The sequence below is a fragment of the Silurus meridionalis genome, chromosome 29, assembly GCF_014805685.1.
Source record: "Silurus meridionalis isolate SWU-2019-XX chromosome 29, ASM1480568v1, whole genome shotgun sequence".
NCBI lineage: Eukaryota > Metazoa > Chordata > Actinopteri > Siluriformes > Siluridae > Silurus > Silurus meridionalis.
The window spans coordinates 8012410-8035597 of record NC_060912.1 but is presented as its reverse complement, the minus strand read 5'-3'; the positions used below and the strand labels follow the sequence as shown (position 1 = coordinate 8035597).

Here is a 23188-nt window from a genome sequence, read left to right as displayed (position 1 = left end):
TAGCATATCGGTCAAGTTGAGTATGAAGTGTTAGCTTGCGTTTTGCGCCAACCTATGACTAAATATCACTGCGATCATGGACTCCAGGATTTATCAGTGAGCATAAGCACAATCCTGAACATTTGAAGTGTGTAGAACCAATATCACAGATGCAAGACCTTGTAAAGGTCTACCACAAAATTCTACTGACCAGTGCTGAACGATCAGGACGAATCAACACAAACACAAAACAGAGGTGCAGGTTTGAATAAGCCTACAGCATTTATTGCACATTCCTGTTTGGTTTTGTTCCCATCGTGTCCTGTGATGTCGCTTGTGCAGTCTTGAAAAGAACAATTCGTCCCTCGGTTTCATTCTTCCACGCTGGAGCCTGAGATCACTACACCGAATCAGGCGCTTCCTTCAATTCTTATCTTTTTTTTTTTGGAATCAGTGACAATACCTGCAACATGCTTCCGAATCGTCATTTTGGCAAACCACAAATAAATTAAAACACAAAACATTCATATAACACAATCTGACGTTTTAGACATTAATGAAAACAAACAAACAAACAAAAAAGGACAATAACAGGGAAAATAATTCTTTTTTTTTCATATTTTCTCCATATTTTTCTGCCTTTTCTCTAAAAAAAAAACGCTAGCTAAACAATCACAGACCACATGCAGATATAATACAATTGTCATCTCACTTGTTTGGACATTTAACTCAGTTAGTGTCTGCAATCTACCAGTCTAGGCTATATCACAAAAGAATGCTCTTAAAGCCGGCAAACATCCACGTTCGAGATATCGCGTTAATTAGTCATTGTTTATAGTATCTCCTCTCGCTAAATCCGTAAGGTATACACACACGAGCACTTTTTCAAAAAAGAAGGACTGTCCAAACGGAGACTGGAGAAGACCAAGAGCGTGGACGAGATGTTTTTTTTGTACCGGATTTTGAGAGAAAAAAAGGCTGGAGTAAGTCGGGACGCACGAGTAGCGTAATGATGCTTCGAATCCCTGCTGCGATACACACATCGTTAAGTCAAAATCCACAAATTAAAGGCAATGACTTCGAATTGCTTTAATGCACTTGTACATATCCAGTTTGTTGCATTTTGTAAATTATGCTAGAAAAACAAACCAAAAAAATTGTGAGCAAGAACCAACACTTTCATTTCTGATTCTGAATCCTCGAGCTTTGCCTTGACATGAACAAACAATAAAAAAAAAAAAAGAAAACACATCTGGGCTCAGATCTTGTCTCGACACGACAGGCCTGAACTGAATCATTTTGAGAGCCCGTGCACTTGGGCGACGATCCGACGCGTCGACGTTCTGAGTCACGTTCTGAACCTGCATCACGCTGCCTGAAAGGGCATCGTCAAGCTCGGAGTGTCTAGAATTTATCCGCCTAGAATTACTTTCCTTTCTCTTTTTTTTTTTTGGTCAAATGTCATGTTAATTAGCAGCTTCCCGCATGACATTTAATGTTCCCCCGATGCACCGGAGGCTATAATCAGGCTTTTTGCCTGATGCAAAGCGTGCAGTCATATAAACCAAGAAATACGAGATGTAAAAGACACGCTGGCTCCTTCCACACTCAATCCTTCGTATGAAGAACTCGTTAAAAAGGAGAACTCAAACACCTTCAGCAGGTTTATACGGAAATATCTGTGATGTCTTAATGGATTCTTGGTTGGTGCTGTACAAAATGTCCTTTGTTTAACAACTCATGATTTGCTGTTTTATCTTTTAACAGGGTTTCTGCAGGTTTCACAAAGCCAATTTTTTAAGATCTTTTTAAGACCGGTGAGAATGAAATTCAAGCCTGAAATCACGTCAAAAATGCACACACGTTCATTTTGTTCACGCAGAGTATCGCTAAACTTGCACTTCATCGTAGTTAGAAAAATGTAATCCGTTTAATCCAATCCTTGGTACAATCTAAGAGAGATTCGTGCTTATAACAGAAAGCTGATTGGCTGTTGCATGTTGGTCTCATTTGTAGTCGTAATACATCGAGTCATATTTGGACTCGTGAAACAAAGAAAATGCCACGGTACTGACTGCACGGTACTGACTGCACGGTACTGACTGCGGGTAGCGGTAGCGTGAACGTCGGATAATGAAGACTCGTTTAATATCATTTAAGACCTAAAACAGCGTATTTAGATTTTTTTAATTTGAGACTTTTGTATAATACTGCATATACTGCATTTCATTGGCTCTGTACATGTACCCTGCACAATGACAATAAAGTTGAATCTAATCTTATCTAATCTAATCTAATCTAATCTGATAATGTTCGAATACAGTGTGCAGATGACGAGAGAGCTGGACTGACTATTCACTCTATTGTGATGAAGTGAGGCTTAATGTTGGGTCAGTCGTTTCTGACATCTGACATGCCTTGAAAAACCAAAGAAAACCCTCTGTCTAAAAGTGTATTTTAGATGTTGTCTGGCTGCTAAAGGCGTTAGAGGCTTTTTTTCTCCACTTTGTATCTCAAATGCAAATCCAAAGTGAAACAAGTCATATCAACTTCAAGTAAATCGAATGCGGCATGATTTCCAATAGCACCACTACGAGCAGGTGACAAACGGCAATGGGGGTGACAAAGGGAACCGTTAAACGAAGCAAAAATTGACTGACGTGATCAACCAATGATCTAAATATTAATATGCAAAACCAGAGTGTTCCTATAAATGCTGTACTTCCTAAAGACGTCGTGTCTGATTGCGTTCAGAATTAACGCTGGTATTTGTCGAGGCGGTCAATAAATACCAATACACACTGCTGAACAAACAACCCCTCCTCTTACGCTCCATTTTAATTAGCCTTCTATTATCAGTCTGCGGTTACAAGAAGAAAAAAAGACGACGCAGACTGATTATTTTAATGTGATTGAAGCTGAGGCCTGAGTCGTTAGACATTTTGCCGCCTGTGCACTGAGAACTGGGGCATGTCTCACTGTCAGCATAACCACACACCGGTACATTCGGTCTCCGATTGTATTATTTCTATTGTCTCGCTCAGAAGAAAAAAAAAACCCTGACCAGATTCTTGCAAAAGAACGAAAAGAAAATATAAATAATAAATAAATAAATAAAAGGCTCATGCACATTTTTAAACCTCATCACGGACGTGGATCTGCTCCTACTGCGTACACACCGCACGCACACTCGTGCTTCGGGACTCTGACATTCAGTTCTGCCATCTGGTATCAACATCGTCAAAGCTTTTGGTCTTCTCCGAGGGTGGAAAAAAAAAATTGGATAATACTAATGATCATAATGATTAGCAAGAATGGCTCACTACCACTCTTTAATCTTTACAGTACCTCTGCATAAGCAACGAGTGTTTTTTTTTTTTTTTTTTTTGTTATCATCTCCACGAGAAATCGATCACCAGCTATGCAACACAGTGATGTCTAAATTTAGCCACGCGCATAGAGAGAGAGAGAGAGAAAGAGAAAGAGAGAGCACAGCTCCACATAAATTACAATCTTCATGTTGCATTGAAACCATGAAAAGAAAAAAAAGAAATAGCAGTCGCAGAAGAACAGATCTTAAATGTACTGCACCCATCTGCCTTGCTATTAAATATCGTTACAATGCAATTTAAATGAGTCTGATGGCGTTCAGTGCAATGCGTCATCATCTTCAAAATGGTGAACGAAGAAGAAGAAGAATGGAGGAAAAAAAGGATTGATGTGAGCACACCGATAAACACATAGAGGTATAGAGCGATAAAGAGGTACAGAGTCAGCGTGAGGGTTTTGGGCCTGTCCCAATTACTTTCCCCAAGACTTCCTCAAGACTCAAACTTCCTTCAAGCAGACACATCAGTAGAATCCATTCATTGTTCCTAAATGTGATGTCACGGCGAGCGAGTGGTCCATGGCACCTTAGTGAGGAATGGCAGACGACCAAATGAAGTGTCATCGACATACGATGTGAGATGATACCTCTTTTTAAAAAAAAAAAAGGATGTTTGGAGAGGAGAAACTGGAGAAAGCTGTGTGGAGAAGGGTAAGGGGATGACGTAGAGACGGTAAGTTCTCAGCCGTCGGAAACGGGAGGAGAAACCCAGCCGTACTTCTCGTGGGTCTTCACGAGGCTCTTGAACGTGGCTTCGGCTTCCTTGCGACTGAAGGCTTTCTTGGACTTGCCCGCTTTCCTGCAGATCCGGCCCTGGGGAGAGGACGGAAAAAGAAACAACACAAACGCTGGTTATAGGAAAGCCATGCTTTAGTTTTGTATCTCACAATCACCTGAAAGTGCTATCCACCCCCTTTTACATTCATGAATGCATGGTTATGATTATTCAATTACTCTCACTCGAGCAGAGGAGAAAACGAGTCAGTAGTTTAAACATCGGTCTACTGAGTGGAAGGTTGGGAGCCAATCTTCCACCGCTGGGCCATTCAGTGAAGCCATTATCCCATATTTGCTCAGTTATATATATATATATATGAAATATGACAGAAAGTCGCTCTGTCTGCCAAATCCTGTAAAAGTAATATTCTTCGTTCTTGTCACTCAGGTTCTACTATATTGAAAAGGTGTCTGAACAAAAAGCGTAATACCCTGAAAAGCAGCCAGTTTTGCTCTCTTGGCTCTTTGTCACGGTTTACTGAAAAGGATCTGGACATAATCTCCCGATGATAGACTGACCACTTTTCAGTTGTGCCACTTCAGAACCCAAAACCTGGTATTTAAAAGGACTTATATTATAAATCGTTCCTACTGCAGAAACAAGGGATGGGATGAATAACAAGCAACTCTTATAAATCTAACCCCTTAAACTTAACACACAGGATTTTGCTGTACAACACAAGAACAGCAGACACAAGAACAGCAGACACGGTCTGGATCCAGTTTACCGATTTGTTTCTATCCGCTAGACTACGAGGCGCAGGATACGATCTGACCAAATATGACGAAATATTGTCACGAAACATACCACAATGACACAATTCCGACACAGTATACCATTCACATGCTGTAAAATATACAGGTTTGCTTAGGGCCGTAGTTGAATTCTCGATTCTGATTGGTCAAAAAGTGTCGATTAATTTTCACAGGATTTTATATATTTCTTTATAGACAAATTTACACACTGACTTTGAAAGCTTTTTTAGTACCGTAATTTCCGGACTATTAAGCACACCCATATATAAGCCGCACCCACTGAATTTGACAAAGATTTTTATTTTGAACATAAATACGCCGCACCTGTCTATAAGCCGCAGGTGTCTACACTGAAACTAATGAACTTTACACAGGCTTTAACGCAAGACAGTGTCTGTTACACGGTGTAATGGGTGAAATATGTTGTGGCTCCTTTAAGAGCAGAGCGGCATTTTGGGAATAGCCTGCCGCTGCATTTTTCCGCTATTACTGCATGTGTGCAAGACCGAGGAATATGTCCTTATTATTTTCTGATGCTGATTTCTAAGTTTATTTGACTAACTCGTAACGCTGTTGCCAAGAAAAATAAAAAAGCACGAGTTTTGGAAACCTGTCTGTGCTTATATGATTTCTGTTGCAACTGGAGTTAGCGAGCTCTCCCTTCACCCAGACTCAACTCGTTACAACGGCTTGTTTCTAAACAGTAGCCGACCAAGAAAGTCATTGTTCACTGTCTTCCGCCTTCCTTTCACAACTATTTCTCTCGGGAGTTTTTCTTTTGGCATCGTCGTGCGTTTAAAAAAAACCTTTTTTCTCCCGATGCAGTGCAGCTCAGAACACAGGTAAGGTGCGTTTTTTCGTTTCCGTTCGGAAATTTCATTGGTCTAATGTTATGGGGCTCAGTTTTTTTGGCTTGAAGTTTGTAAAACCGGGAAAAAAACAGGAAAAATTCATAAATAAGCCACTTCGTTGTTTAAGCCGCAGGGTTCAAAACGTGGGAAACAAGTAGCGACCTATAGTCCGAAAAAACCTGTATTTTTGTCCATCTAATATGTAACATGCTTCCAATAAAAGGCAACAAATTACCAGTCGAAACCCACAATTTACGTTCAAACCATTATAATTCCTATATTCCTATAATTTCTATATATTTTTTCTCCCTATAAAAAAGACTTCAACACATTTGCCGTTAGACAAAGTGAGAGACAGAGTGAAAAAGAGCAAAAACAAAAGGTGATTTCATCTTATCTTAAAGGAATCTGACTCCTTTCCAGACTACAGATTCCAGTTGAGGGTCTTGTTACCCTGTTTGTGTGATGTCATTCCTTTAAACACCCCCCTGAGCAATACTGCACATCGATACTTGACCTCTGGCACTATAAATGCAACGGTTAACTGGAATTTATCTTAACAAATTCACCTACATCACAGCTAAATAGCTTAGTAGCGATTCGCTAATTCTGGATTAGCGGCGAGCTTTTTTTGTGGTGATTTTTTTCTGAGGTGGTCTTGTTTTCTTGCATTCAATACCAGGATCGAACTTGTTTCACAAACACTAAATGTAACTAGAATCGGATTTAAAAAAAGGACGCTATGGTTCATCGTTAAACTACCACAAAGTAGGAGGTACACAAATGTTCCAGCATGACAGTATTCCTGTGCACAAAGCCAGCTACATGAAAATATGGTTTACATGGTTTAGAGTGGAAGATCTTGACAGGTCTGCTATATGTAGGGCTCTGACCTCAACCCTATTGAACACCTTGTGGCTGATTGAGCACAAATCTTTACAACCACACTCTAGTGAAACATCTTCCCAGAAGAGTGGAGGTTATTACAAGAGCAAATGGGGATTAAATGTAGAATGAGATGTCCACAAACCTTTGTCTATATAGTGTATATTCACACAGACTAACCCTAGTGCTCTTAGAGCAAGCCCCGAACGTTTCCATCTATTTGGATAAATAAGTATCCGCAAATGTTGCAGCTGAGATCGTCTACCAATTAAACAGAACATCGTCATGGAGAAGAGCTAATGATCCCGAGTAAACTAATCTGCTGCCACTGGCCCCTTTTAACACCTGACTTGAATAAGCATTGAAGCAAAACACTACTCTCGGCTTACACCTGCTCACGGACACTCTGAGTACCTTTAAACGTCCCTTTTGCATCTCATCCTTCCCTTTTCCTCCAATGTGAACCAGATGAGAACGTTACAGTAAATGTAGATATCGATGGTGTTTGACTTGTGACTGAAGTCTAAGTAAAGAGTACACAATGTCTTACAGGTCATTGGGGTTTATAAATGGAGAGTTTAAGGTAGAAAAGCTACTTCTAAGGCGTAATTCTAAACGCTGCCATGTCGCGGTTTTAATCCGATCCCCAAGTGTAATAGAGACAAAGTGGTGTAAGAGCGACGCCAGTGGAAAATGTGACCCCGTTCTCGATCATTTATTAAAAAAGGCAACACAATAAAGGGCAATGATTTCACTCGGTAATGAATAGCGAGCTTGGAAATGCGTGCGCCTTGTAAAATATTGAATACTGCTCTGACCCACATAGTGTAGGAAGGTATGGAGAATACAAGGATTCTTTTCAGGATGTTATGGACATGACACAGATCGGATAGTTAGTTTTGATATCGATTGAGTTTCAGCAAAAAATACTGGCCTGGAAATTGTATCGAATTCTGCAAAAAATTTAGTATAAAGCGTCACTGAATTGCTTGTAGTTCAAAAAAGTATACGGAAGTACAGTAACGAATAAATGTAATTTTATTACTGTATTAAGTAGCTTTTTTTGAGTATCTGTACTACTTTACTGAAGTATTTTCATTCGGGGAGACTTTTACTTTAACTACTTTATCTTTTATCTTTATTTTTACTCAACTACAGTTTGCAAAATCTTTTTTTTGTACTTATGAGCAATTAAAAACGTAACTGGTCAAACCACCAATCAGGGGTCGAGCACATGCTCTGTTTTAAACTTGTATTGTTTGCCGCTTGGTGGTGTCTATTTATCAGCTTAACAGCAAGCAGAACATTTTGAGATGAATAAATGACGAAAAAAACACAACACCCATGGCCTTAATTGTGCAATTTTTTTAAGTAGTTGAAAGGTTTTGGGCTCATGATCATTTGAATAGACATCAATCAGTCTTTGACTCATTAATATCATTCTATTAATAGATCGTTATGCTGAGAGTCACATTTGAGTCTTTTCACATAAGTTGATTAAGTCTCGTGACATAAATGATAATCGGAACATTATTGCCATAATAAATTATATAACTTTGGATACTTGAGTACATTTGAAGTCATTTACTCAAGTGAACGTTTAAAGGGACACTTTTACTGGAGTTATATTTTATAGAGTTTAGCTCTATTTTAAATTAACTACATGGTTTGTGTATTCAATCCAGTACGGGTGAAGTAACCTACATAGTTATAGTTATAGTGATAATATTAATATCAATAATAGCAAGTTACCATGACAATAGTGAGCAACTCAAAGGGTTGAAAACCTCCACAAGATACAATCGATTAATCTTAAATCGCACCAATTCCACTGCATCCTCTATGATATCGACAATTGACAATCAATGCAAATCACCTGATTGTCACATCCAGCTAGGACATGTGAGAGATGATTTTATGCTAGCTGTGATGTCAGAAGAAAGAAAAAAAAAAAGAAAACAGACTAATGAAATGATTGTACTGATAAATCAGTAAAAATGATGATGATGAAATGGAGTTTTAGTATCGGAATTGTGAAAAAATGTATCGTTTCTTCTCAACACACTTCTGTTCCATTTACAATTTATATCCGAACATCATATATCGAATCAGAACATGTTTCTGGATCCCACTGCTGAATCTGATCCCACACTCATACACACAATCAAACTGAACAGCAAAACAAGCTCATAGCTGGCTTGAAATATTTCCTTCGAAATGTAGATTTTGAGATGAAACATCAGACAGAATTCATTAAAAAATATAGACACGTTCCTTAGACTTTTTATTTATAGCCATCGACCTTGCTGAATTTTCATTAGCTAGCTAGCTAGTAACAGTGTTCCGAACTCAATACTGCGTTTATATTTAGTAAATGAGTACAATATTCTGTTTTACGTTCCCAGACCTGGTCTCGCATTTATTAAACTGAACTGCAGAGCCACGCAGTTTCTCGTCTGAACCGGATTAGGAGTAGGTCAGCGCTGATTACATTAGGCGAATGTTGATCCAATAACATGACCTACTTGATGACATGCCGATGAAACGGTAGCAACGTTAATAACAGTCTCATCAATCAGCAGAAGTATGGAAATATACACTACGCAGCATGAATCGGTCTAAGTGGGACAAATAGACTTGATTTATTAGACACACATTCCACTCAGTGTTTGTGACAGTTACATGGCAGTGATGAGACGCACGAGGTCCGACCTTGGATCCATGCCAGCGCTAATGCAGGACACTACATCTGTGATTCTATGAGTTCTCTATGTGTAAAAGCCCAGACGTCTGGTACACAACGAGTCGTGATTCCATTGCCTTGGCTCGTCTGAGTTTCATTGATTGAAGCCCAAGTTAAAGATGAATACGAATAAAAGATGAGAGGGAAGTACAAGTACAAAAACCTGAGGAGGATTTTGCTAATAAGACACCAAATCGACTTTTCTCTGCGAAAAAGAAAGAGTTTTTTAAAGTCTGGTTGTTCCAGGAAACAAATAGAAAGTTGCCTTTATATTGCTGGGGTAACATTTTACAGTTACATCCCTGCTTAGAAAATCTAAGAAATTAGAAATTAGAAAGGGATGCATATACCGTATTTTTCGGACTATAAGCCGCTACTTTTTTCCCACGCTTTGAACCCCACGGCTTAAACAATGAAGCAACAAATGATTCGCATTTCCTGTAGACAGTCCGAGTGAGCGGCAGGTCAAACGTCAGAGGAACCTCATCCATATTTATAATGTGGATGAGGTTCCTCTGACGTTTGACCTGCCGCTCACTCGGACTGTCTACAGGAAATGCGAATCATTTGTCACGCTGAAAACAACCGGGCATGAAAAAACACTTCACCTGTGTTCTGAGCTGCACTGCATCGGGAGAAAAGCTTCACCGATGATGATTTTTAAACGCACGACGATGCCAAAAGAAAAACTCCCGATAGAAATTGTTGTGAAAGGAAGGAGGAAGACGGTGAACAATGACTTTCTTTGTAGGCTACTGTTTAGATACAAGCCGTGTAACAGACACTGTCTTTCATTAAAGCCTGTGTAAAGTTCATTAGTTTCAGTGTAGACGGCTTATTTATGTTCATAATAAAAATCTTTGTAAAATCCAGTGGGTGCGGCTTATATATGGGTGCACTTAATAGTCCGGAAATTACGGTAATTGGCTAACATGAAAGAATTGTAAAAACTGTTTATTTATGTATATTAGGGATGGTAAGATTCGTGGATTCGCATCGGCATAAAAGTTAACAATGTGACACATCGAAGTTGGCATTCGTCATGATGCATCGTTTTTTTAACGTTTGCATCGGTAAAAAAAACGATTTAAGTATTTGTATACGTGCTATGCTTTTATTGTTTAGAAAGTGACCAATTGTTTGTGACCGTTATTTTATATGCAGATTGATTTCTCCTCGTTAGCGGTTTTCATCACTGCTGCTACGTGAATATGACGTCTCACTACTAAGGCGTGTTGTGAGAGTCATAGAATATAGATTAACATGGCAGAGGTAGAGCTGCATCTTTCTGGACACAGTTTCCTGAAGAAAGTACATCTGGTTTTATTTAATCATTTGCCTTTTTTTCATATTTACATCATTACTGATAAACCTAGCACCATGTTTAAGCTTTTATCTATAAGCTTTTACCCTTTGCAAGATGTCACCTTAATGATGCGATTAAAAAAAAGCTTCAGTAGTTTTGCTTCGGGAACGACCCTCGAGACGATCAAAAGCAGCGTTCAGAAAGGAATGAACAGCAATTATATTTTAAGCAGCACTCTGTAGCTTGTACTAATCGATGTGCAAAGCTTATGAGTTAACAAAGTGTGTGTGTGTGCTTGTGTGTGGCAGCACAGCAATGTGCGATGCCCGGGTCGTACCCATGCCAGCTCTGATATAAGAGACCGAAATAGCTCGATCGCTACAGGCTCTCAGAGTGTAATGGCCCAGAAGTAACTCAGTGCACTCACATAGAGGAGAGAATCCCGATTCTGCTCACAAAAGCCTGTGATTTCTGGATTAAAGAGGTCTAGCTAAACCTTAATCAAGCCACACAGAACTCTATCTTGCCAAGGTAGTGAGAGGCAGATGATAATGGGAATGGATCGTTCAAAGTTTGGCTGCTGCTTATGTCCTGCAGCACCACCAGTGCTGGTTCGGGTTTGTATCGAGCACCTCTGAGAAAACCCAGACGGGTAATCCTCTGAATAAAGATCGGTCAATGCATGGAGATGCATTGTGTAAAGCTGCAGTTGTTATATAACCTACTTGGGGCGTACAGGGATTTGCTGCTTATGCCCTAGTGCTGCTGAATTCGCAAATCTGATTGGTCAGAATTCAGATCTGACCACAGACCTAGCTAAGGGTTGGTATTAATGCGCTCGTTCTAAAATGAAACTTGCATGTTGGTGGACGCAACACATAATAATTTTTTTTTTTTTAAGTGTTGTTATACAGTATATTACCGAAAGTATGCGGACACCTGGTCGTAAGTATGTTATGTGCTTTTTGCTCATCGCATTCCACATTTAATCCCATTTCGCTCTTATAATACCCTCCACTCTTCTGGGAAGATGTTCCTCTAGATTTTGGAGTGTGCTTGTGGAGAGTTGTGCTCATTCAGACACCAGTTTTAGTAAAGTCAAGGTATTGAGGAGACCTGGGGTGCAGTCAGTGTTCCAATTCATCCCAAAGGTGTTCAATAGGGTTTATAGCTCTATAGCAGGAGATCTTCCACTCCAACCTATGTAAAACACATCTTCATGGAGTTTGTTTTGTACACATTGTCATGCTGGAACAGGTTCGGGTCTCCTAACTCAAGTGTATGGAACATTTCATGCTACCACATCCAAAGACCTCCTATACAAATGTGAGCCTTCTACTTTGCGAATAGAAGCACATATAACTGGGAAAGTCAGGTGTCCCAATACTTTTGTTAACATAGTGTATGTGAAAGACAGAAGTATAGGTGACTGTGACTGTTTAAAGCTGTTATAACTTTATTTACGCCCCCGCAGGATTAAAAGAGAACCCCACTATACGGCATGCAAGCACCATGCTCATCATGGCGTCATCGTGATGGTTGTCATGAGCTGCTTCTCAAAGCGAATACATTCACAAATTGAATAAATCCAGTACATAGATGAAAAAAGACGCAAAAGTTGGAATTTATATTAATTTTAGTGAAACCTAGTTAGTACGTATTAATGGTCTAGAACAGTGACAGTGATGGTGCTCATTTCATGCCATGATGTCACATGGTGCTATCCCACCCCTTCTATTAACCTCTGTATCGCCCCACATGGAGGTGTAGCATAGAATACAGGACGTGTGTTTCAGCCATGTTGAGTACGTGCAGATGAAAGCGAATACATTTCCAAATACGGTCCTTATATTTTAAAATTGTAATCATTAAAAACTTCTGATTCTTTTCATATAAACATCAACAAAGTGCTGAGGGTCGACAAAAAACAATGAAGGATAATAAACCCATAGTATTAATGCTTTTCAGGAAAAATCTTACGCCCTAATTTTTCATGTTCCGTCTTGGCTAAGTGCGGAAACGACAAGACGTGAAAAATCAAAGCTACGCCGCTGTCTTTCAAGCGAACGCGAGATCAATGGCGACTTTCTGTTCCGGAATTCTAACGCCGCTTTCTTTTTTCCTTTGATCATCAAAGAGCCCTCGCTCATGCAGGACAGAAAATTCCCTATTAAAGCTTCGGGCTCTACAGCATCCAATCAGATTCATCAAATTGTACCCCAAAGCCATAAAGCCACCGAGGACTCCAGACAAATAATCATATTTACGAGCTCGGCGTACCACAGCGTCGTTTTCGTGATTCGTTTAGGAGAATAAAGCAACAGATTCCACACAACAAAGCCAAGCATAGAAAGGGTAAGCTCTTGTATAATTATTGTAAATAACGTCTGCAGAAGAAAGGTCATTAAGCGCAAAAAAAAAAAGGCTCATTATTAACCTTTGTAATAAAAAAAAACGCAGTGCCATATCTCTGTTTTAGCTCCTGCAGGACTCTGTTGCGTCAGCACTGTCTGGATTGGTAATTGCCCTTGAATGCTTGAGGCAATGAAGGCGAGAAGGCCGTGCGTTATAAATTTTTTTTTTAACACCTTGAAAGAAAGACGTCAGCGTCTTTCCCCCTATCTTTCGCCTGCCTTCCAAAATGCATGTCGCATTCGTTTCGAAAGTCAGTGCAGCACAAATCCTCCATCTGCACGCTGTAGCATTAAAGCTGCAGTATGTAAATGAATAAATAATAATTAATCAATCAATAAAAAGTGTTAATTGAATTGACATATTCAAGCAGCAAGCTAGCAATATATTTGTTCATATGACATGTAATTATACATGAAGTAAAAAAACTCTACACCCATCCTAATATTTTTGAGCTTTTTTTATACACGAGCACAAGATAGTTTGACTTAATGCTCTGTATTAAAAATTAACATAATTAAATATGCGCATTCACTGGATCCTGTGAACAAGATGCTTATAATATAAGGAAATATCAATAGTTCAAATGTAACATCATAAACAACAAATGAATACAGGGTCATGTTGATTACGTTATTCTTGATTGATCTATTAGGACTATTGCATACAATGCATGTCGATCAAGATCATCCAGGTTACTCAGGGCTGGACCTAAAAAAACGAAGGAGATCTTTCATCACTCGCTTGGTTTAAAACCGGGAAGTTGTGAAACGACTGAATCTGTGAATCTGCAATATGGCTGCTCTTTGTCTTCTTAAGTAAGACAGATGGTGTAAATGAGCTTGTAGTCGCAACACCTATAAAATGAGGAGCTTCAGCTTCTAGAAACAATATATGCTTTGTCCCTGGGGTGTCACTCTTAAGGAGATCTTTTCTAGAGTAAAGCTTTAAAAAGATACATCAGTGGTCCTTAACCCCCACCCAATTATCCACCTCGAATGATTTTATAGAGGTACAAATCTAAAGCACGGTCACATCTGTATTAAAACAACCCTCAATAGCAGATGGAATAAACAATGCAGTGTAGACACGAGCCGAAGCACACTCTGTCCTTCCTCCTCTTAAAGACAGCTGGGATAAACAATGTAATTCTGTCTTTACTCGCAAGAATCCAAAGAAACACATCACGTGACAGTGGGATGCGAACAAAAACAGTACGATCTACAAACCTGCAACATCGTTTTCTTAGTGATGCTGATAGGTTTTTTTTATCCCTCTATCCGGATAATGTAGAAAATAAAAGCCACGTGACTTTTTGAGTAGACGTTAGAGATTGTCCTGCACTAGATATGGCTTTCAAAAAACAACACTGATTACTATTGTTTCCAACAACCAATCACTGATCTCCATTGCTAGCAATGGCCAATCACTGATTAATACCGTTCCCAAAAAATATCCACTAGATCTTTAATGCTTCAGCCAATCGCTAATTACTATCGCTCTCAACAACCAATCGGTGATCACCATTTCTCCAAATGGCCAATCACTGGTTAATATTGTTCCTAACAACAAATCACTGATCACCATTGCTCCCAATGACCAATCACTAATTGCTATGGCTTTTCACAACCAATCATTGATTATCATTGCCCCCAACGGCCAATGGTTAATATTGTTCCCAACAACCAATCAATGATTACTTTTATTCTCAACCACCAATCACTGATCATTGCTCCCGATGACCAATCACTGACTCCAATTGTTCCCAACCACCAATCACTGATCATCATTGTTTCCAACAACCAATCACTGATCGTCATTGTTCCCAACAACCAATCCACTGATCATCATTGTTCCCAACCACCAATCACTGATCATCATTGTTCCCAATTGACCAATCGCTGATTACTATTGCTCTCAACAACCAATCACTGATCACCATCATTCCTAATGACTAATCACTGATTACTGTTGTTCAGAAACATTCAATCACTCATTCCAAATGTTCCCAACAACCAGTAACAGATCATCATTGCTCCCATTGACCAATCACTGATCAATTTCTTCACACTGACCAATCACTGATTTCTACTGAATGTCAAAAACACACAATATTATTTCACCTCTTCTTGCTATTACTTGGTAATTAAGTATATATCAATGTGATATTTAATGAATACTAAAGTAAATATAAACATCCATCTGCACATTTCATGTCTAGTACAGGACTAGTCACAATCCCTGTTCCTTTTGGTGATAGAAATGACAGTATTCTGCATTTTGTACATTAAAAACAGGGGAAAATGAACTATTTATTATTTTTAGACAGGCCATGTTTTCTTTATGTAGTCTACATAGATATTCTAAAACTTAAAAATCATACCTCTGCATTTAGGGTTAAAAAAAGCCTTTTATATGCATCATATTAAGTCGCATCAGATATTTTAAAAAAATGCATATCAGTTTGTGAATTGTTTTTTGGAGCATGCAGAAGTGGAAGCTCTTGCAGGTCATTGCTCCTCACCTGTCCTTTGACGAGGCTGGCGGCGAACTGCCTCATCACGGCCTCCACGGTGTAGGCGCTGGACCACCCGCGCGGCGTCAGCAGCTCCATGCAGATCGCCCCGCCGTCCAGCACGTAGCCGTTCTCCAGCCGCGGCGTGAGCACGCGCACGAACGGCGGCGAGAACGGAAAGTTGTCGGGGAACGAGATGTTCAGCAGGATGTACTCGGTGTTGGTCTCCTTCATGTCCTGCCACAGCACCGAGTCCTTGTCCACCTGGTGCAACTTCACGTTCCAGTCGTACAGATTGTCGTCGGCGAGCTCCACCGTGATGAAGTCGTCTCCAAGGCGCCGGATCTCCTGCAGCTCCTTCATGAGGCGCCGCGTCCTCACCTGCGCGCAGTGCTGCCGGTTGGGGGCGAGCGGAGGGGGCGGCGGCGGCACGGAGCTCGCGCTCGACTTCGCGCTTCCCGTCTGCTGCTGCTTCTCTTTGCTCTCCTTGGTCTCCTTGGTCTCCTTGCTCGGCTTGTCCTTGGCAGGAGCCTTGTCTTTGACGTCCGAGCGCTTGGCCTTGATTTCGGGGGTGCTCAAGATGTTCGTCTCGTTCGCGTGACAGTGCTTGGTGCTGTTTTTCTGATTCCCTTGCTTAGTCCCTTTCGCGTGGTGCTTGGGATCTTCTGTATCCCGATCGTGCAAGCGGATCAGACCGATCTTTCGCAGAAGAGTCGCCATCGTGGTGTCCTTGTTTTTTTTTTATCTCAAGGGGGGCAGAGATAGAGGGGAAGAAAAAAAAAAAAAAAGGAAAAGAGGGGATTCCGCAGCTCTCCCGGTGGTTACGTGATTGTGACCACAATGCACCAGGATCTGTGCTCACCACTGCAGGCGATGGTAGGAGGAGGAGGATGGTGATGAGGATGAGGTTGAGGATGAGAATGATGACCGCTGGGCGCCTGAGAGCAGCCCCTGTTTTCAGTGCATCATCTCACAGGACTGCAATGCAATCACAACACAAGATCGGTCAATATAGTTATGGTAGATGATCTTGATTTGGTTTTTTTTGGAAGATCAGTGCGTCAGGTTATTATGGCTGCAGGAGCATGCAGACCTTCTCATTGTCTAAACATGAGCATTGATCAAAGCAGAAGATACATTACTTACCTTGTTCTCCCTTTTCCTTCTCCTTATTAAGATTAGTAGTATTAGTATTATCTAAGGTCTGAAATAGATCCGATCACCTCCTGGGTTAATCCAGATACGATCTGCTGTGATCAGACTTGAACGCAGATCTGTAATGTCGCTTGCAGTAAACCGGTCGGACAACCTCTCTCTCTCTCTCTCTCTCTATCCCACACACACACACACACACACATACACAAACATACACACACACACACACACACACACACACTCGTAAACGCACCAGCACTGCCCGACTGCTCGCTTGTACCTGGGCGGAATGAATAATCAAGTCTAGTGTGCGAAATGTGAAGACTGGGAGGAGGAGGGTCGAGCTTTCCAATGCATCAGCTGGCCCGGCTGTATCCCAATCCACCTCGAAATCCGACTCTTGTGCACTTTGTTCCTTTCACGTTGTGTACTACATAGTGCGCATGCGTAGGGAGTAGGCTTGTTTTTGGTTACGACCGTTGTCTTTTCTTCTATTTTATTATACTGGGATTTTTTTTCCCAAGTTAGTTGGATCATTTAAATTCCTTAAGGGTTTATTTTTTTATTTAGCTCGTTCGGTTCGTGTTAGTAATGTATAATGTTTACAATTTTAATGTATACAGTTTTATATAAAAAGGCGGCGGATTAAAATTTAAAAAAAAAATTTTTTTCGTTTTTATTATTATTATTTACCAATAATAAACGACTAACAAAAAAGTTTTTTTTCCTTACGAAAAAAAAAACCTAATTTCTATTTTTAAAATTATTTTTGTTTTGATATACCCGCTTATTGTTCCCTCATTTTTCAACCTGACGACACTTTGCGGCAATTCAAGACGCTTTACGTGAACTCCGTTGACGTTACCAGGACAACTCAGAGTTCCGCTTCCAGATTGGCTCGCGCACTGCCGGAAAGTGGAAGAAGCTCACAGGCCGTTTCTTTTTAACTACTCCGCTTTTATTTACGGTGAACGCTGTATGCTTTCTTTTGTAATTTCTCCTTAATGTGTGGTTGTGCTTATTCTCAACATGGCCGAGAAGTTTGACAATCTCGAAGAGCATCTTGAGAAGTTTATCGAAAATATACGACAGCTGGGAATCATCGTCAGCGACTTTCAACCGAGCAGCCAGACAGGACTTAATCAGAAACTGTAAGCTGTGTGTATATAAATATATATGTGTTTATATGTTTTCCTGATATAAGACATAAACGTTATAGTATACAAAAAAAAACATCTACACACTTCTTGCTGCAGTGTATTCACCATACAGAAGCTGTATTGCTACATTGTGTAAGATTACTAGCTAATGGCAATGATTATCCTCTAAAATAGAGAATAGTACTGATTATGTAACATTGTGTCAGTAATGACAACATATTTTAATAGAAAGTAGCTGATAATTGCTTAAATATTAGCTATAAGTTGCTGCAACATGGTGCAACAACCAAATTGTGGGCACAGCAGTGATCAGTGATTGGTCTTTAGTAACTGCAGTGATCAGTGATTGGTCTCTGGGAACAGTGGTGGTCAGTGATTGGTCCCTGGGAACAGTAGTGATCAGTGATTGGTCCCTGGGAACAGTGGTGATCAGTGATTGGTCTCCTGGTAACAGTGGTGATCAGTGATTGGTTCCAGGGAACAGTGGTGATCAGTGATTGGTCCTTGCAAATAGCAGTGATCAGTGATTGGTCCTTGGGCACAGCTGTAATAATGGATTGGCCCCTGGGAACAGTGGTGTTAAGTGATTGGTGTTTAGGAACAGCAATGATCAGTGATTGGTCCTTGGGAACAGTGGTGATCAGTGATTGGTCTTTAGAAACAGCAGTGATCAGTGATTGGTCCTTGGGAACAGCTGTAATAATGTATTGGTCCCTGGAACTTGGAGGAGTACACATCATCAGTGACCTGCTACATCAGCAAGTGCGTTGATGACGTGACCATTTCCAAGACCATCACTACATGCTCCAACCAGAAGTCGTGGATGACTGCAAAAGTGTGTGTGCTGTTGAAACAAAGAGACTCTGCCTTCAGAGCAGGGGACAAGACAGCCTTATAAACAGCAATCTGTCCCATGCCATCAGAGAGGCAAAGCGCACGCACGCAAAGAAAATCCACGACCACTTCCAGACCTCATTCAGTCCGGATTGGGAACAGCATCTCCAGCACCACCACAATGAGAACTGGGGCCCCTCAGGGCTTTGTGCTTAGCCCACTATTGTTCACTCTGCTGACTCACAACTGTGTAGCAATGCACAGCTCGAACCATATTGTCAAGGTTGCCGATGACACGCCCGTGGTGGGTCTCATCAGCAAGAATGACGAGTCAGCATACAGAGAGGAGGTGCACCATTTAACAGCCTGGTGTGGAGCCAACAACCTGTCTCTGAACGTTGAGAAAACCAAAGAGATGGTTGTGGACTTCAGGAGCACTGCATCACTGCCTGGTTTGGGAACTGCACTGTCTCGGGTCGCAAGACCCTACAGAGTTACATGCTGTTATTGTCCTCTTTGTACAGTACGTTATATTCAAAGTGTACAGTAGGTTTACTGGTCAGCACTCTTGTATTATGTGTATTGTCTTGTGTTGTCTGTCTGTCAGTATTGTCTGTCTGTACAGTTTTTCGTCTGCACTGTTTGCACTCGATGCACTTTAGGTAGCGTTGTGTTGTGTTGTAGCTCTATGTTGTTTAGTGTGGAGCACCAGGGTTCTGGAGGAACTTTGTTGACTTGATCAGTGATTGGTCCCTGGGAACAGCCGTGATCAGTGATTGGTCCATGGGAAAAAATGGTTATCAGTGATACATGCAAACATTCTCTAGATTTATCTGTAGGGGTTTTTTTTTTTTTTTAAATACATTTTTTAAATTGTAAAAAAAAAAAACACTATATATAGAGTTGGCACATTTCTGAATGAATTGCTCCCATCATAAATGAGTTGTGTTTGATCCCATTTTAATAACACTGATGTTTTATTGCTTTTTCTTCAGAAATCTGATGATCACAGGACTGCAAGATGTTGAGAAATGCCGACAACAGCTTAATGACATCCACGTACCCCTGGAAGCATTTGAGTGAGTGACACCTGAGTTACTTCAAGAAACATTATTTTGTCAGCTGATTTTTGCCATTAAAAAAAAATGAAAAATTTATTCGGCCAATTGGATGGACTTATTTTTTTTGGACAGAGGTTTTATTAGAGTTATTATACTCGTGAAAAATATATCTTCAGCTACCATCACTGGATGAGTAAGAAATATTCTCAGAGCAGTCCACGAATTTAGATACATTTCTGAGAGGTTCATTTAATGTATAAATATCACCACAAATTTATTGCACAATTAAATACATTATGCACAATTGATCAAACTCTCAGAATTAAGAACCATAAAACTCCTTGGCTAATTGTATCCATAAGATACATACAACATCTATATCCTTATAATATATGTCTTTTAAATGAGTCTTTTAAGCTGCGCTGGAGATTCTCCATACTGAACTCAGTTCAGGAACTTTTCAGTACAATCACAGAAAACCTTTATGACATCACCTCAATTAAAGGAACCAAATCAATAAGTGCTGTTTAACTACAATCTAAGTAGACTAGTGAGGCTGGAACTGGTAACTGTGACTGGAATTCTGATAAACTACATACTATAAATGATAATGTTATGCAGCTAAAAGAAATATTGTTGCTTTATGTGTAAAAGCACAGCAGGCAACACAGTATAACCCCAGTGATATACAGTTATTAGCTTCATTAAATGCATTAGCTTTTACTATCCTCTTAACGAGATGAGTGATAGAGATACTTCTTTCCTCCTTTTTTCTGAGTTTAAACCTTTTTTTTGTCATCTATAATTTAAATTTGAATTCGACTGATTTTGCGAAATGTAGTTGAGTAAAAAGAAATATATATATATTTTTTAAATCTAGTGAGGTTAAAGTAAACGTCTCCCCGAACGGAAATGCTTCAGTACAGATACGTGAAAAAACTACATATGAATTACATTTTACTTTCGTTACTGTCCACCACTTGGACGTAGACGGATTGAATAATCAAGAAGTCTAGGGTGTGAAATGTGAAGGCTGGGAGGAGGGGTCAGCTTTCCATTGCATCAGTGCATCAGCTGGATTGCTGAGATTCGTTATTGGACACTTAAGACTTACACATTTTTTTTTTAAAACAAAAAAAAAGACTATTACTTATATATTATTATTATTAATTATTATATTATTATTCGCTCTTAATGACACAAGACAATTATTTTTTTTTTATGAAAATTCAATACTAGTCGAAAGTTTGAACACACCTTCTCCTTCAGTGTTTATTTTTTGTCAACATGGTACATTAATACTGAAGACATAAATCATAAAAGCACACAAATGGAACGATGTTTTATATTTTCGAAGTAGAAACCTTTTGCTTTTCTGTAAATCAGCGGTTTCTGGGGGCTGCTTATTTTAATAAAATTTTCCTCTGCAGCAGAGGTAGCCCTGAATTTGGTCTCCCTTTTCCAGGCCGGTCCTCATGAGAGCCTGTTTTACATAGCGTTAGATGGTTTAGGCGACTGCATTTGGGGATACATTTTAAGTTCTTAAGATTGACTGACCTTTATTTCGTGAAGTAATGATAAAGTGTCTTTTATCTGTAAAGAACTGTTTCTTTCCATAATATGGATTTGTAGAGTAGCTGTAGAAATAAGGCTGCTGACATCAGACCAGAGAATCTTTTTCTTCATGGTAACTAAAGGTGGTAGGTGGAGGTTGGGAGGTTGTAGCTCAGTGGGAAAAGCATTGAACTCAAGAGAAGATCCAAAGGTAACATGTTCAAATCCCACTGCTGGGCCCTTTTGCAAGGCCCTTATCTCTCATGTAAAAGCCTTCAGCATGGCAACCTGATATTTATTTCTTTTTTTATTTCTCACGTGCAACGTTTTTTATTCTCTCGCCATAGATACATCGATCAGGGCCGCAATCCCCAGCTTTACACGAAAGAATGTTTAGAGCGAGCCTTGGCGAAAAACGAACAGGTGAAAGGAAAAATCGACACCATGACGGTGAGGCAACCAATTATTTCACTTTCTGAAAAATCTCTAGCCTGATGTATCGTACGCAGCCGATTCGTCACGATCTTCTTTCCTCCTTCATAACTCTTCATATCTCTTCTGATTTCTTTACAGAAGTTTAAAAGTCTCCTCATCTCTGAGCTCGGGAAGGTTTTTCCTGAAGAAATGGCCAAATACAAGGCGATCCATGGAGACGATCCTCCTTCATAGTCTCATTTAAAGCTCCCGATCCAGTTTGTACATATGTCCATATTTACGTTTTCTACAGTTCCGAGCATCGGGCATCATTACTACTCATTTCTACGGCTTTTTTCACGGTTTATATTTGCATTTATATTTCTCAGAGATAAAAAATTTGAACAATATTTTCTTTCGTTTTGTTGGTCTCTGTGTGTGTGTATGTGGATGGATTGTAATTTTTTTTTTGCCTTTGTTTTATTAAATAAATAATTATTGTAATATTATAATGCTCTTCGTTTTTTTTTTTTTGTTTGTTTTTTTAGTGGACCAATCAGTATTTTACAGATCTGGTAAAAAAAAAAAAGGAAATGTATTTGCGACAATGCTTGAAACCATGTCTCTTTAATTGCTATGATTTCTTAATAAATAATAAATCCGTAGGCCATGCATTCAGTGGCAGTAGTGCTTAGTTATTATTCCAGAGTGACGAGCTCCTCTCTTCCATGCAGATGACATGGTGGGATGACGCATGCAATAAGACCCTCAAAGGTCGAGTCCTTCACTAGCGTTTCTGTCATTCATGCAGGAATGAGCAGTTTTCTTTCTTTCACTGACTATATAAGACTGTAAAAAAGGACATTACTCATAATCAAACACTCATGTTAGTTTTCACTCTCCATTGTTTTGTACTGTAAGATTTATAATCACCCCCCTGATATCACCCAAATGAGGATGGCCTCCCCCTTTGAGTTTTCTTTCTCATACCATCTAAGGGAGTTTTTCCTTGCCACAGTCGCCCCCAGGCTGCTCATCAGGGATAAATACACATCACTCACTTAAATTCTTAAATTACTTCTGCGAGAGTGAAAGGGAAAGTTTATAGGACTGTGGTGAGACCTGTGATGTTGTATGGTTTAGAGACAGTGGCATTGAGTAAAAGACAGGAGGTGGAGCTGGAGGTAGCAGAGCTGAAGATGTTGAGGTTTTTGTTGGGAGTGATGACGATGGACAGGATTAGAAACAAATTTATTAGAGGGACAGCCCATGTAGGACGATTTGGAGACAAGGTGAGGGAGGTGAGATTGAGATGGTTTGGACATGTGCAGAGGAGGGACATGGGGTATATCAGTAGGAGAATGCTGAGGATGGAGCCACCAGGAAGGAGGAAAAGAG

The 23188-nt window shown here is 39.9% G+C and overlaps 2 protein-coding genes across 2 annotated transcripts; one reads left to right on the top strand and one right to left on the bottom strand.

The window, feature by feature from the left end:
* Positions 1-236: 236 nt before the first annotated feature.
* On the bottom strand, positions 237-17418 carry ube2ql1 (ubiquitin-conjugating enzyme E2Q family-like 1). Its single transcript, XM_046844203.1, has 3 exons — positions 16759-17418; positions 15622-16590; positions 237-4180 (listed from the first exon to the last, which is right to left on the bottom strand). Exons 2-3 carry the CDS (start codon positions 16330-16332, stop codon positions 4049-4051), a joined length of 843 nt encoding a protein of 280 aa, XP_046700159.1. The 5' UTR covers positions 16333-16590; positions 16759-17418; the 3' UTR covers positions 237-4048.
* A 235-nt stretch (positions 17419-17653) lies between these two features.
* Positions 17654-22464, top strand: med10 (mediator complex subunit 10). The gene is made up of 4 exons (XM_046844204.1): positions 17654-17918; positions 19757-19840; positions 21724-21826; positions 21950-22464. The coding sequence occupies exons 1-4, from the start codon at positions 17797-17799 to the stop codon at positions 22043-22045; spliced, it is 405 nt and encodes a 134-aa protein (XP_046700160.1). The 5' UTR covers positions 17654-17796; the 3' UTR covers positions 22046-22464.
* Positions 22465-23188: the final 724 nt, after the last annotated feature.

Coding starts and splice junctions, on each gene's coding strand:
- ube2ql1 (XM_046844203.1), bottom strand. CDS start 16,332: ATGGCGACTCTTCTGCGAAAGATCGGTCTGATCCGCTTGCACGATCGG. Junction 4,181..15,621: donor CCAGCCTCGTCAAAGGACAG/GTGAGGAGCAAT, acceptor TCCTCTCCCCAG/GGCCGGATCTGCAGGAAAGC.
- med10 (XM_046844204.1), top strand. CDS start 17,797: ATGGCCGAGAAGTTTGACAATCTCGAAGAGCATCTTGAGAAGTTTATC. Junction 17,919..19,756: donor ACAGGACTTAATCAGAAACT/GTAAGCTGTGTG, acceptor CTTTTTCTTCAG/AAATCTGATGATCACAGGAC. Junction 21,827..21,949: donor GAAAAATCGACACCATGACG/GTGAGGCAACCA, acceptor ATTTCTTTACAG/AAGTTTAAAAGTCTCCTCAT.